We start from the raw sequence: 14,924 nt of genomic DNA, 5'->3' as shown, positions 1-14,924 counted from the left end.
ATTTAAAGTGATGATTTTTTTTTTTTGTCTACTGCTAATTTGTATACTTTTTCAGGGCGTTAGGAATTGTAATAATTGATGATAATGAGAAAGCGTGGTTTCCATCAGGTGATCTCAAAGAGTTTCACGGTATTGTAGAACATGAAGTTACTACAGCTGAAACTTTGCTTTTTTGTATACATCCGGATGGAGCAGAAGGACTATGTTGCCCCACATCAGCACCACGTGATGAAGATGATGAAATATAGCCACAAACTGCCATCAAATCAAAAAGCGGAGGATAAATTAAAGATTTTAAAGAGCTAAGGAAGAATTTGTTTCGTAAGTAATTTCTGTTAGTTCAAGAAGGGCGTTGCTAAATAATCTTAACATTTCCATCGCTGATATATCTACGAAATTGATTTTTTTTTTCTTAAATTTAATTGCAGTACTTTTCAAAATGTTACAAAAACTCTTTGGTATCATGGACAAGTAAAAATAGTTTCAAATTCAAATTGAATCAATTTTGATATTTGTGAGAAGTGCCTAGAAGGCTTGCTTGCTGTAAGTTGAAAGAGCAGCTGCTCATTTCCAAAATAGTAATCGCTCTCTACCTCTCCCGACCTAGTTAATGCGTTTCCCGTTAATTTAGGTCGCACGTGAATTTCGCAAAACAGCTGAGGAACACTCACGACATTGAGTTGATGTTACAGAACTCAAAAGAAAGTGCACGGTATTTTTAGAGGTTATTTTATGATGGTAAATTCATCTTACAAGCGATTACTCTCTTTTTGAAGGGAGTCGCTCAGTTGCTTTTTTTTTTATAAAAAAAAATAATAATACAGTGGAGTCTCGGTTATCCGTCACCCTTTTATCAGTCTATTCCAATTAACCTCAGTATTTAAAAATTTAAAAAAAAAAAAATTATTTTAAAAAGAAAACTTTTTAAAATTTATTTATTTATTTAGTTTGTGGGTTTTTTCCTAAAAAGATCAAACACAAACAAAACCGATTAGATGTCGCAGACATTGTATTCATTAATTTTAATACACAATAGAATGAATTGAATAATGAAAGATACCTGACCTTTAAGGCTTAAGCGTATAAACGTATAAAATATGTATACCAGTTAATACAAAGTTTTGTGCACGTTAAACAAAAGAATCTGGAAATTTTCCTGTTTTTTTCATTATCTGTCTATTCGACTAACCGTCACGTGTCCGGTCCCGGTCATGACGGATAACCGAGACACCACTTTAATAATAACAATAAGCACTAGATCGTCTGTAATGTCAATCAACGTATTTGTTTGCTCTTAAGAATGTACTAGGTTTGCTAAGGCACAATATCATAAGCTAGATAAAAATCAACGGCTGCTCTCATTACCTAACGTCCTTCTAAGGTATACAGTCTTTCCTAATCATTCCCTAGCAAAGATGGTTTGGCTTTCCGGGTACAGCTAGACACACCGATTAGGTTAGTATAGTGGTATGGATTAGTAGAAACCTTTGTTTTCTCTTTTTCCTAGCATAATTTTTCAGAAACAAAAATCGTTCTTATTTTATGAAGACAATTTTCTCTTTTTCTTTAATAACAGTCGAAGATCAATATATTGATGTAGAACCTGTATAATTAGTATTCTATGTAAAGTTAGCCGTGTTTCACTTTTGATCATAATTAAGATTTAAAAATAAAAGTTGCCTTTTTAGATTTTAAAGTGTAAGACAATAGAAAGGAAAATGACAATAATTTTAGTCGAAAATCAAAAGTAATAACTATAGAGTAATTCAATAAAAAAGTTTACTTTCTGTTGATTCCTGGTTTGCCAACATCTATTGGCTACCTTTTTAATAAATTATATACCTATAAACAGACTTTGATAAGCAGGTCATTTGTAATGGATGGTTGCAACCCATTTCGCAAAAAATGGTTTCTAACACATAGGTAGAAAAAGGCTCGGTACGCTTGAAGCTTGAAGAACGATGGCTTAAAGAAACCTCTTTCTTGCCAACCGGCAAGGGGCGGCAAGACTGGGTGCCGTAGCATGATGGTTAAGATCAATGGGTTGAAATGAAGTCCGAGTAAGGCAGCAGAGACGGGGATAGATAGATTTTCTCTGAAAGTTAGATTTAGTTGCATGTTTTCTAAAAAAAACTTCGAAGTTGTATCATGCCTTCCAGGAAAAAATATTGATGGTGGTCGCAAAATTAGTTATGTTTAACATTTAGAAAGGATATATAACAAAAACGTGTTAGAAGAGTACCTAAATGCCAAAACAACGTTAGATCTCATACTTAATTAAAAAATAATTGAAAATTTAAGGTTGAATTAAAGTAATTTCGGGAAACCAATATCGTAAGAATTATTAATTATAACTCGTAAGTTCGTGGCATTAATTCTGGCATTATCCGGAAAATAGGTATTCTTGCCATATTAATTACAATTCATAAATAAATTAATACACCAAAATAAAATGTACTTTCGATAACTCCGTAAATGTAAATTTATATGAGTATGCATTTCATTTGTCGAACGTGAACAAATAAAAACTAGTTTTCAATTTAATTTAAAACAATCTGTCATATGAATCTAAACTTGCTGCTTAAACCAGATGAATCTAATGCTGATTCCTGCCTGTAATATATATCTGTCCATGATGAAGAATAACATTATAATTATAATCACATCACAATAACAATAATCGTCAATAATCAATACATCATTTTTTAATATTTTATCTCTTTTCATAATCATTTTGGAAGGAAAAGTTTAAATAATTTAGCAGTATACTGATAAGTGTCATTTTCTTAGTTTACTTTTAGATTAGAATTTCTGTTACAAGTAATAATCTTAAGATACTTCAGAAAACATTGTAGAAGTAAATAGGAATATTAATAAATCAGGAATGTAGGTAAATAACATTTTGATTTATTATATTTTAAAACTTAAGGTTTTAAGTTTATTCTTGAAAATTATATTTTTATATTCGATTATTATATTTATGAAATACAAACAAATGTTTTCTGATTAAAATGCATGTATTCCTTACATATCGGTTATTACATGCAATTAAGTTTGATTTATTGATTAAAGCATTCATAAATGCTTATTTTAATCAATTTTTTTACACTGTTAATATGTTCAAATCATCAAGTGAGTTATTTTGTAAGTACCTATTGCCCAATGGCAAACTTTCCTTGGTACAAATTAAATTATTAAAGTACATTAAATCCAAGTTTCTCATGACACTTAATGTTTTGGCACAAGTTCCTTAAACTTTAGAACGCGCAATTAGCTTCTGCTGTCGCAGATATTAGTTCTTCAACTAAAGTTTTTTAAGTACTCTCACTACATGGTCCTAATGAAACAGCGAAACCATAAACTTGGCATCTTCAGTCATGTTTACTTTAAAACAATTAGGTTTTACTATTCTCCCTCCATATTCAGCATTTTTGAGCACAACTCCTAAACATTCAAATAATCAAGCAGATTAAAACACAGTTGAGCCTGGCTTAAAGAAATTTCCTACATTTGAGTTTTATTCCTCCGCCCAAGGAACTTAACCGATTTAGAATTTATTCCAAGTTAAACATCATTTACTTTTTGCCGCCTAAAACTCAATTTCTCCGATGTCTTAATTATTTGGTAATTTCACCTGAGAAAATATCTCCTTATCCGTGGATTGCCATAAATCTCTTAGTGAAGAGGGCGGTGAACTGGATACGTTTATCCCGTTTAGAAAAAGTAAGGCGCTTAAGAGACGGATTTGAGAAAGGTTCTTTGCGGTAAGTCAGAGGTATAACTAAGTTGTCTGACTTAAAAATAATGAGCTTTCAGTTTCTGGATAATTATTTTATTATTAGTTGTTCATTATTCCCTAATCTCTAACCGCTCGGCTAACATGGCGCCTTTATTCGCTAATATTATTAGTGTGTCTACCGTCGAATGCACTACTATATGGTGATTATTAATAGAACAAGTCAGAATTGTGCATGACACTGAAAATTAATAATAATTCTTGGCTTGTCTTTGCATTTACGAGTTGTTTTATCATTTTAATGTTCATTCCTTTTGTATTTATAAGACTGAAACTTACTACTAGAAATTAATTTTTCTATTAATGAGAAAACATTTTGATTAAAGAGTCTTCGCTGCTACAAAATTCCCTAAGAAGTGGCCTTTTGCGAAAAATGATTTATTAGTATAATTCGAGTTGTGTTACTTTTAATGACTCGTTTGCATGCAGCCAGAGCTATTATTATGAACACTTTGTATATTATTCACCATTTTCCTTCATGAAGCGATACAAAGCGCTGAAATAATTTACAGACCTGTGTTTCCTTAAAGTTTCGTTAACAGCTGCTTCGTGATTGCATCCCTATTTGCTTGGAACAAATTAGCCAGCATAACTGTGCATACTTTAAAATGACGATTTTTATCAACTTTAAAGATATATGTATAAAATGCTCCGAAAAATACTGCATTACACAATGTCGTTTAATAATGAAACAATTTACACTCTGTATTTAGTAAAAAAAAATTTTTGTTGAATTTCTATCAGTTTTTATTTGACCAAAATTTAAATAAAATAGTTATTGTTTCTCTAGACAGCAGCTTCCTTACTTACAAGGAAACAAAATTTAAATTACATAACTTTGTCGAATACTGAAAGAAATTTTATTTTCATAACTACGAGCCCACCCATCAGTAAGACTTGTGTCTAGATGACTTCAAAATAAAACTATAGCAGTGCCCTTTAACGTGTGCTTTCAAGAATTGAAATATTTTAGAAATTATTAGTAAAAGTGAATACAGTTAAGTAAATATATATTATATTCATTCAATATCCAAGTTAAAAAGAATTTTTTGAAAGCTTTTCTTTTTTTTGTAGCACTTCAATAAAAAGCAATTATTTTCTACTTGTTTAGAAATATTTTAATTGACAATACTCTAAAGCGTGTGAATAGAAGTGATAGCTATTCTTTATATTTGTCATTTCGGAACTCTGTAAACTTAAAATCAGCGACACACATACATACATATATATGTGTGTTTGTATTAAAAAAAATGCGTTACTTAGAAGGAGTAAACTTATGAATATATGCACATTCTTTTTCGGCCACCTTCAGTCTTTATTTAAGGCGGTCCAAAGTTCATGTGCATCGACAAGAACTTAAGATCGCTTTTCATTGGGATCAATAAGGTAGAAGGAGGAAGAAATGCAAAACTTAATTTTGCAAGAATTTGAAAAATCGTTCGTTCCCCACCCCCTTGGGCTGCATGTCAGTCCTTTCTGCAACGAGAACAGTGTAAATTTTATGATTTAAAACAAGTAGCCCCAGCGTAAGACATGATGCGTAAGCACTTAATATTTCTCCAGCAATGTACAATCTAGAGAAGCTGAGTTTCAGCAAGCTTGGCGCCATAAGCAAACTTTGAAACCAAGTTGGGACCTTGCCTCTGAGTAGGGGAATCCCTACTTAACACAGTGACGTAATTCAGTATTAAATTTCTTCTTTAATATTCCTTCTACTCCTTCAAGTGGTGCATTTTTTCCCCGCATTTGTTTATATATTTTTACCAATTTTTTTTTCAGAATATTTTTTTATCGTATAAAGACATATTTTTAGTGATTGTTAACATTAAGATGGAAGTTTGATTTGATTGTATTAGGAATATATAAAAACTATAAATTAGGGATAAAAAAGGTTATGAGACACCGTTTACCTAAAATAGCGTTGTCAATTAGAGAAACTGTAAATACAAATTATAATGCTTAAATCTTATGCATAAAATATTCATAGACGGCGCATTAAATAAAAAAAGAACGTCTATTGTCTGAATCCAGTTATAAATATACTGATGTATATAAAAGTAAAAACAGAATAAAAAGAAAATTGATATGGGGTTACTTCATGTCATTGTTTTTTATTAACTGAAGAAATAAAAATATAAAACATTCGAAATTAAGACAATAAAACACAAAATAAATATTTGTGATAATTCCTAAAGGAAAATACCTGCCATCTGAATGCCAAAAAGAAGTTAATAATGTAATTTTGACAATAATAAGTTTTCCTAAATGTCATGTAAGACAATAATTGCATTTAGAAAAAATGATATTATTCATAGATTAAGTAATATTGGTAGTTTTATAGAAATAAATATTGGTGTCTAATCCTAAAGACTTTTTAAAGGAAATAGTATACTTATCAATACTTTTTTTTTTTAAAATAATCATCTTGTATCTGTTTATGTACCCTCTCTATGATTCAGTGGCAATAAACTCAGTACATCGAATGTAAAACAACACTAAGACGAGAATGTTTTGGCTGATTAGTTTTAATTATAAAATTTTAATCACTTTTTGTCATTTTTAAAGTTGAAGTAGGCTTTAGTAATTGAAATTTCTTTAAAAATTAACAGATGTTATCAAAGGAATTCTAGACAAAATAAAACCAGTTCTGCTGAGCAATACCTGAAGAAAAGATAAGTTGTATCATAATGTTTTTATGCATTTGTTGGAGAATGTTGTTTGAGATTTGTGTTCGGCTAGAAAATTTTAAATACTAAACGGATGATTTTACTTTACTCATGTGTAATGTCCTGACGCAAGATTCAGTAATTAGATAGGGTCTAATATGCAGCATCCGTCTTTGTGATCCCTTATGTGTAATGTACAGACCTTTATCTTTAACACGGGACTTGGAAAGAGACTTGTACAAATTTGCCATGATCATTTCAAAGTGGAGTATTAAATTAGCAGGAGGTTTCCTCGTCTTCCTAGAAAAAATGCGGAGTTTATTTTAGATATGCCACCGTCATCTTAAATTTTCCATTATTTGAAATTAAAAATAACTAGAAGACCCTTAACCCTTGCTAAATTAGATATGTAGTAACATTAGGCTTTCAGCGAGGCATTTAGGTCATTCATAAATTAATAAATAGGCACTTCCTGAATGTGAATGCTATCTCAAAAATATTTTACTTGTAGCGTACTCATCCCAGGAAGGGCTGAGATAGGCAAATTATGCAACACCCAAATCTGCAAATAATGGCTTCCAAACTCGGTCACTACATTTAAAAACTTGGCTAGCGAGCCGAATAGATTTCGTTTTTGCTTTTGCATTTCCTAATTTTGCCTTATTACGGCTAATTTCAGTATATGTAGGTTCAATCCTCGTATTCTTTTAAGTTAGTGGACTTACATATTAAACAGTGGTAAAGGGGTATGACAAACTTCTAAATTCTCTGCGCTAGAGAAAGATTGTAAATTTGTTGCTAACACTCTACCTCCAGAGTCCAGTTTTAAAAAAACATTTGATAAGTTCAATAAGAAGAGTTCGGAATTCTTGCTTTCGATCTTGAAATGAATGCAAGTTCGTAAATAAGTAGGAAAAGAAATGTAAGATCATCCTGCTAATTTTTAGTCGGAAATTTTCAGTCTAGTGGGAGTATTAGAGATTCCAGATTTTATGGACAAAATTCATATTTATCACATTAGATTATTTTCATAAAACGTTTTGGACTGCCCTTGATTTTGTGTGACTTAGTCTCAACCATTTGAAATTATTTCTAATGTAACAGTTAAATGTAATAGCTATCCGCCTCCGTCCTCGTCACCTAATTGTTAGTTGGACGTAAATTCCACCAGAAATAATAGGCATTACTTTACTTTCTTTTACATAAATAAAATTCTCTCTCTTGAAATCATAGTTTTCTACCAGACATTGGTCATCGACGAAATTATAATAAGGTTAAAAATATAGTCTTTTACCTTAAAATTAAAAGGGTGATAATCGCTACAGTAACAAATTGAAGAAATTTAACAGCACTTTGATTACTGTCTTTCATTTTATTTTCACTTGCATTCGATCATGTTTCCAAGAAGGATTAATTTGGTAACTTGTGAGATTTATAAAGATTGATGTTTTTTTTGATATAAGAAAAATCTTATTTGCGAGTTACAATTTTGTAATGAAAACAAGTCTTCCAAATAAGTAAATTGCTTAGTTGGAAGAAACGAAAAAAAAAATCGAAAGCCTTCAAACGAATAGATGTTTTGGTCATTTTAGTTCCTCATTGTATTTGTAAATAGAATTCCACTAAAAGAAGACAACAATTAAACTGCTTCATTATTCATTTATTGCTCAGTGAAGAGGAACTTAAAATTAGTTTAAAAAAAAAATCCTGCTTAATTTTTACTAAATAAACCATCAACATATCTTTTTTTCATATCTTCTCTGAAAAAAGAGACTAGAGAATTTAAAATATTTAATATAAAATATTGTTTGTTTTACAAAAAGATACCTAATAATGTACTGATTGAGGTATAAATATATATAGTTTATTTAAATATTTTAATAAATGTTTATTATTTTTATAAATGTAATTTGGAAAATGATTATTGAAAACTTATTTAATTGTTGAAATAAAATTACGCCTTGAGTGAGAAAAACAATAATGTAAAAAAATAAATAAATAAATCACCTGAAATTAAGTCTCAAATCGCTGGAAATTGTAATTAATAAAAATGTGCGACATGTTGATAATTAAAAAAATATTAGGTTTTCTCTTCAATTTCACGTTTGCATTGATATTATAAAGTGACATAACGAAATCATCAACACTATTAATGACCTAGGGAAAATATAAAATAAAATATTAATTTTCAAACAATAAACTTTAGGAGCAAACATCCTAGTGTAAGGCTCTCTTCTTCTGACCACGCGGACTTCCTTTTATAATCGATAGTTGTATTAACTAGTAGCTTTAAACTACTATTTATTTCACAATTCACTACGTTCGTACTTATGATACAATGAGTTTTGGTTCTCTTTGATTGATTGAATTAGTTTTTTCTACCTATTTTCTACTACCTAACCCAGGACTATAAATAACATGCTTCTTGTCTGGGATTCATTGATTAATATAAGCTGATTGCTTTTGTATTCAAAGTAGCTGATACTTGGTTAACTATCCAAGGATTGAATAAGAATGTAAAGGTGAACCTGATCTGATCTGTCATGTTCTAAAGCAAAAGCTTACTTTATTTGTAAGACAATACTATAAGCAGAATATAAATACCTGGTAAGTCAATAAATCTTGGCTTTTTAAAAATGTTTAATAGCCTGAAACCATTCCAACATTTTATAATTGGATTTTACAACATATGATTTAAACGTCTCAAATACGTTTTTGCTTAAACATTATTTAAAAATCAGAGTTCACCAAACTGAAGGCGCCAACAGTTTTAAGTTGGTTGAATTATGTCACATTTAAAAATAGCAATAAAATTGTCGACCTTCTGTTGATGAGAAAACCTAATATTCTTTATGATTTTATTCTTATATGATTGATTGAAATTCTCTTATTGCTGGGTATTTTTAAACTAGAATTAATGCTAGTTGTCAAATATTATGAAACGAAATATTGTTGACTATTGTTATTGTATAAAATAAACAAGGATGAATATGAATGTGTGAGAAAAAATATTTTACAGAAAGAATGTGAAATATGTAAATAAAGCAACAGTTAAAAAAGAAATGCTATCTAATTTTATATTCAGCCTTTTTTTTCTTACGCTAATTTTTTTTTTAATAAGAGAGATCTAAGACAATTTTTTTATAAACTGCTTAAATTAGTAATTCATTAACAAGATTGTTGCACGTAATTCATACGAAATCCACGTCCAGAGACTGCTGAATCGCTTACAACTTGCACATTGAACGGCCCACCAGAATTGTCTGTAACATTTGATTAGGCACAAGTTAATGACATTACTAAAAACATTTACATTTATTTAGTATAATTAAACAACAACAAAAATTAATGAAAAAAAATCAAATTTGAATATTAATGAAGAGTAGTTGCACGATTACAATGCAACAGGCTCGTTTGAGTTCATAAATTCCAATTTATTTCGCCCTCCTCTACGTTCATTTCTAATGTTTCAAGAAGACTTAAAGTAAGCACATTTCTCTATTCGTCAATAACCTTTACAGAAAGCAAACAGTTTTGAAATCTTGAAAAAGGAATTAAGTTCAGGTATTGATGAGATAAGCTTTCCTTAATTCCAGTTCTTTTTTAATTGCCATCGTCAAGGAAATAGCTGTATTGGGGTATACCCTTACGGTTTCTGAACTTGTACCCACTGAAAATTGGTAGAACGGCGAAAAACATTTTTTCCGTTTAAATTTTGTACTATTCTTTTTCAACTCAAAGTGATCTTGACAAACAAAAACGTGTGTCTAATTCTTCTGTACTGTAACAAAATCTACGAATTTTTCACTTTCTTCTCTTAAAGAGAAATTCAAGAAAATACTCTAATAGTAAATTAAACAAAAAACCTACCATAGTACAAATCTATGATTTTATACCTGTTATAGGATGGTTCTTTGTAAAATCTAACTGCACAGATGCATCATTTAATTTCTGTCCGCATAGTCTGACATTCGCCACTACGATGTAATCATCTGGACAGTTGAATACTTCAGCCCCAGCTTCCTTTGGTGGGACAGTCAGTGCTCCATCTGAGACAAGACCATAAAACTTGTTAGGATATTAGAAAACTGAGTTTCGTTTAGTAACAAAGTCTTCGTAAGATTATACACTAACCAAAATCCATGTTGTTCATTTCAAAAGGAAATTCTTCTCCATTATTCCCTTCATTTGAATAAACTATTGAACACATTCCTGGAGCTTTTCTGATGCATATTGCATAGTTAAGATTATTCTGAAAAAACAAAAATGACAAAAACAATAAATGAAAATAACAATTACTAAATATTTTTATTAATTAATTTTAATTTTCTTCTTTTTTTTTCAAGTGCGGCACGTATTGTCGCCTAATTACTTTTATTAAAAAAAAAAAATTATTTTTCGGACCAACCCAAGGTCCTTCTTCAGTGTCCACTATTAATAGAAAATAACATCACATGCACTATAATGTGAAGATAGTATAATCAAAGCAAACAATTTATTTTAAAAATAATGTCTTTTACATTAATATTGTTGTCATAAACTTCACTGTATTTTTTTGAAATACTTTAAATATTGTTTAAGTAACCTACAGACAGATTTATAACATAAGAATTTTGAACATGTCAGCTTGAGATATTTTTACAATATTTATGTAAGACATCATTTTTAGTGGATTTTTTTTTTTTATTATTGAATGTGTACATGCGGTGTTAATTTTGACTAAAATGAAATTTGCAGCTACTGAAGATGTACCTTTGGTTTACCAACTGAAAAATATCAGAAACGTACAGAAATATCAGAAAAAAACAAATCACTACCTAACTTCAGCCTGATTAACTAACGTAATAAGATACTTTTTAATTTATAAGTGCATGTAATGCAAAAAATGCGGTGGTTTGTTTAATGATTTGAAACGTTATTTTATAAATGAAAGATCCCTAGTTCGAATTTCGCGAGTAACTGCTTTCTACTTTTTAGAAAAAATTTAACAGAAAAGTATTTGCTTCCGTCTCCGTCTGCGACTCTTAATGTGGTAGTTGAACGTAAATCCCCGCCTGAAAAATTAGGTTTTATTTAAGTTTTATTTTTAATACAAAGGGACTTTGGTTTGGATAGAACGTATCAATCCACAAAGAACAATAAGAGAAAGGAAAGCGTTCGAATCGCAACTTTGTATTCCGAAAACCTTGTTAAGGGTGCTATTTTAAGCACTTTAATTTCTCAGAGTCTTAGTGACTCTCACGCGACTTTTTTAAATCTATTTTTTAAGACCATAAGCTAGAAAAAAAATACACAACAGTTAAGTATTGAATTCCAAAAATTTTTCACCATCTTTTTTTTTTTTAGAGGAAGTGAATTAAAAAATTCTAAGCTAGGCTAAGATATAAATTTTAGAGTTCGAACTTACCATATATGATGACGGAATTTCTTCAACCTGCCGATAATTGAATGACTTTATAACCCCAGTTGATTTAGTAAAGTACTGCAAGCAATTTCTCGGAGCTAACAAAGGGTCACCATCGCAGATCTGCCGTACACGGATTCTGAAATTTCTCTTTTCTGGGGAAATCATTGTTACCATTACAGGACCTTTGCTTTCATCCACATCGACGTACACTAATCATAAATTAGGGTAAAATTAAACATTATTTTCATTATGTTGGACGCTGAGCCAGCACTTACTATAATAACAATCATTATAATTATAAGTGTAAATCATTATAGTTATTACTGTTTATCAATAATATATAAAAGTGAGTGAAAATATATTGGTTTGCTCTCCTTTGCTCACACACTGTTTCACTATTTTCAGCCAATTATGGCCCATTTTTTTGGATAAGGAAAATCTGTAGGATTAGCAATACAATACTTAAAGAATAAATTAGAAAAATTAGCTTTTAACAAGTGAGGGTGTGCTAAGAGCGCATTGCAAGTTATGTAAAGCGGTGTTATCCCTTCCTTTTTTTAAAAATCCATTTATTTATTTGCAACGGTAACATTTGAAAGAAGTAAGTGACATAAGTAGCATTTAAAGAAGATCCACAGTGGTATCTTCTGATATTTCTAGTGGTTAGAATTATTGTAGTTCAGATGATCTCGAGGCCACTAGCGATTCTGTCGTTTAATGGGAGTATTGCGTAAAGTTAGACTTGAAAACTGTTGACCAGAGGGTAGTGATGATAGGATAAGAAGTTGAGGAATTTTGTATACCGGAATTTTTTATCAAAGTTTCGTACAAAGTTGTATTGTAATGTAAGTTTAGATCGCTTTTGAGCAGTCTTGATAGCATTTGAAATGAATGATCTGTTAATTTCCATTCTTTTCAGTCAGGGAAAAGACAAGTTAGTTTTTTATCTAAACCCAAAGTGGCGTACGCCGACAGAAGTAGGAAGCATCTTATTACTGAACTTAATCAGGACAAATAGAGTCGGAGCGTGAAGTGGTTTAAATATATTTCTGTTCATTCACCTTTATCTTCCACTTTACTACTAAGGATAGATGCTCTTGGAGAGTCAAAAAGCTGAGATAGTTTCGGAATAGAAAAAGAAAATAGCAATATCATCAGCTAATTCTAAAATAATTGTTCTAGGATACAAAGAAAGAACAGTAGAATAAAATAGGTTCCAAAGAAATTTCCTGCGCAACTCCTGCTTTCACAAGAACGTAGGAAGAAAACGAAGTTCTACGAGAGACTTGGCAAAACCAGTCTCTAAGGAGAAAAGTCTCTAAGGCGGATTTAGCCTACGTAGAATCTTCGTTTCCTTCAAAAACTATCTCTTTCCCGGATAATGACGCCTCAGCTAATTAGTTAATTGTTAATAATATTTTTATTACTATGATAGTAGTTTAATAAATGTCTGCATTTACGGTTTAAAAAATAAGTCTAAGCACCGTATTCTTCAAAAATATTATCCACCCTCCCCAAATTTGTACCACTATTTTTTTGAACCTCGAGAGTTCACTGGAGTAAAAGAATTTAATAAAACTTGAATCATGGATCGGAATGATGATCTGAAGGGACGAGGCCTGGGCTGAGAGAATTAAACTTCTTAGATAAACAAAATGGACCCAATCCAATTGTGCTGAATAAAGGTAAGATGTGAAATCCCTCCCATCGGAAACCAACTTGGGAATGGATGCTAAAACGGTTCTAATGTACTTTAGAAAACGCAAAGACATGTTACATCCTAGTATTTGTAATGATTGCCAGAAACACTTACTGTGCTGTCCACTGTTTGAGCCGCAAATAATGGGTGTTATACTGTTCATGTTTTGTCCAGTAATAAGTAATTTTTCAGAAACACAGGATCCATCAATTGGCTCTTCCATCTGTAAAAGTTGACCGCATTTTAAGCAAAGAAATGTGCACTTCCTTAATTTTACTTTTTAAAACTTATAATTAAAACATTCTACAGCAGCGATTTGCAAAATGTTATGGTTTAATTTTTTGTTTATTCTTCTAAAATAACCGAAGATATATTTTATAGTTGAACCGCAAGTGACCTATATTTAGTGATCACCCAAGTGAAGAATACTCACATAATAACAGCGAATACAGTTACCTACATGTGATAATTTTTATTTATTCCTTTATTTTGTTTAATTCTCTAAATAAAGTAACAATTATTTAAAAATGTACTTGGATCCGTAATGCTGGATATTATCGATGATTTTAGCATTATATGTTATAATATAATAATCCGTCATAGCAGGTTTTTCCATCATCAGAGATTGTTGATTCTTCAGCTGCGAGAAGGTAGTTAGACTTCGACTTAAACTGTATCTGTCACACGAACTGTGAGTGAGTTATCGGAAAATAGATTAATCTTCTCTGTACAGTGTTATTTCACTAAATTGTACCGTATTACCATGTATGTAATATTAGTGGGAGCAATATCAAATTTGAAGAGGTTTAAAGAAGTCCACCAGAAGTTGAAAATTTGTGCACTTTGAGTAAGAAAGTAACAAAAGCATGAGCTAGAAACATTATTAGCGGAAGTAGAGTTCATTACACCTCACTGAAGAATCAACCTCTGATTAACAATGAAAATCCGTAACCGGCCAAGAATACTCGTATAAAAAATACAATCGTGCTATGGTAGATAAAATCAACGATAGCACTTAGTTATTGATATAGTATACAAATCGAAAATTAGGAATGCAACTCTATTGAACGGCTTGCTTTACCTCAAGTTGCAAAAAGTCAAATCGCAACTGTTTGGCACATTTTTTTTTCTCAACAGTAAGTGCGCAAAGTCCAGATGATGAGCCACCGACGAAAATTTCTCCATCCATTGGTCCAGACCCACCGCATTCAGTTTCAACTGAAATAACAAATATTCAAGACATTATTTTTTTTCTTCTTAAACAAAAATCTTCTCCTGTTTCTTTATGTGGTGGCATTTGATTAGAAAAATGGTACAGATCTTGAAGGCCGACACCACGTGAATTGCAAAAGTCAT

The 14,924-nt window shown here is 30.8% G+C and overlaps 2 protein-coding genes across 5 annotated transcripts in view; one reads left to right on the top strand and one right to left on the bottom strand.

Moving 5' to 3' along the window:
- LOC141460925 (sodium-dependent neutral amino acid transporter B(0)AT3) overlaps positions 1-9,525 on the top strand; it is a 25,373-nt gene extending 15,848 nt beyond the window's left edge. Inside the window, exon 15 of the mRNA XM_074141409.1 lies at positions 56-9,525. Coding sequence (XP_073997510.1) covers positions 56-248 — 193 coding nt within the window. The 3' untranslated portion in view covers positions 249-9,525. The remainder of the gene's footprint in view (positions 1-55) is intronic.
- The window catches only part of LOC141460927 (uncharacterized), a 27,406-nt gene continuing 18,638 nt past the window's right edge, over positions 6,157-14,924 (bottom strand). For 3 of the 4 annotated variants that reach the window (XM_074141433.1, XM_074141443.1, XM_074141423.1), the window contains 7 exons: positions 14,650-14,786; positions 13,683-13,791; positions 11,870-12,078; positions 10,597-10,714; positions 10,359-10,511; positions 8,470-9,725; positions 6,157-6,762 (listed from right to left, as the gene is read on the bottom strand). In XM_074141433.1, the coding sequence (XP_073997534.1) occupies positions 9,631-9,725; positions 10,359-10,511; positions 10,597-10,714; positions 11,870-12,078; positions 13,683-13,791; positions 14,650-14,786 (821 nt within the window). In that variant the 3' untranslated portion in view covers positions 6,157-6,762; positions 8,470-9,630. The remainder of the gene's footprint in view (positions 6,763-8,469; positions 9,726-10,358; positions 10,512-10,596; positions 10,715-11,869; positions 12,079-13,682; positions 13,792-14,649; positions 14,787-14,924) is intronic. The other variant, XM_074141452.1, reaches the window with a different exon arrangement.

The sequence above is a fragment of the Rhodnius prolixus genome, unplaced genomic scaffold, assembly GCF_049639745.1.
Source record: "Rhodnius prolixus isolate KJV_2025 unplaced genomic scaffold, Rpr scaffold_1, whole genome shotgun sequence".
Classification (NCBI taxonomy): Eukaryota; Metazoa; Arthropoda; class Insecta; order Hemiptera; family Reduviidae; genus Rhodnius; species Rhodnius prolixus.
The sequence above is the reverse complement of the archived record's forward strand: the minus strand, read 5'-3'. Positions and strand labels throughout refer to the sequence as shown.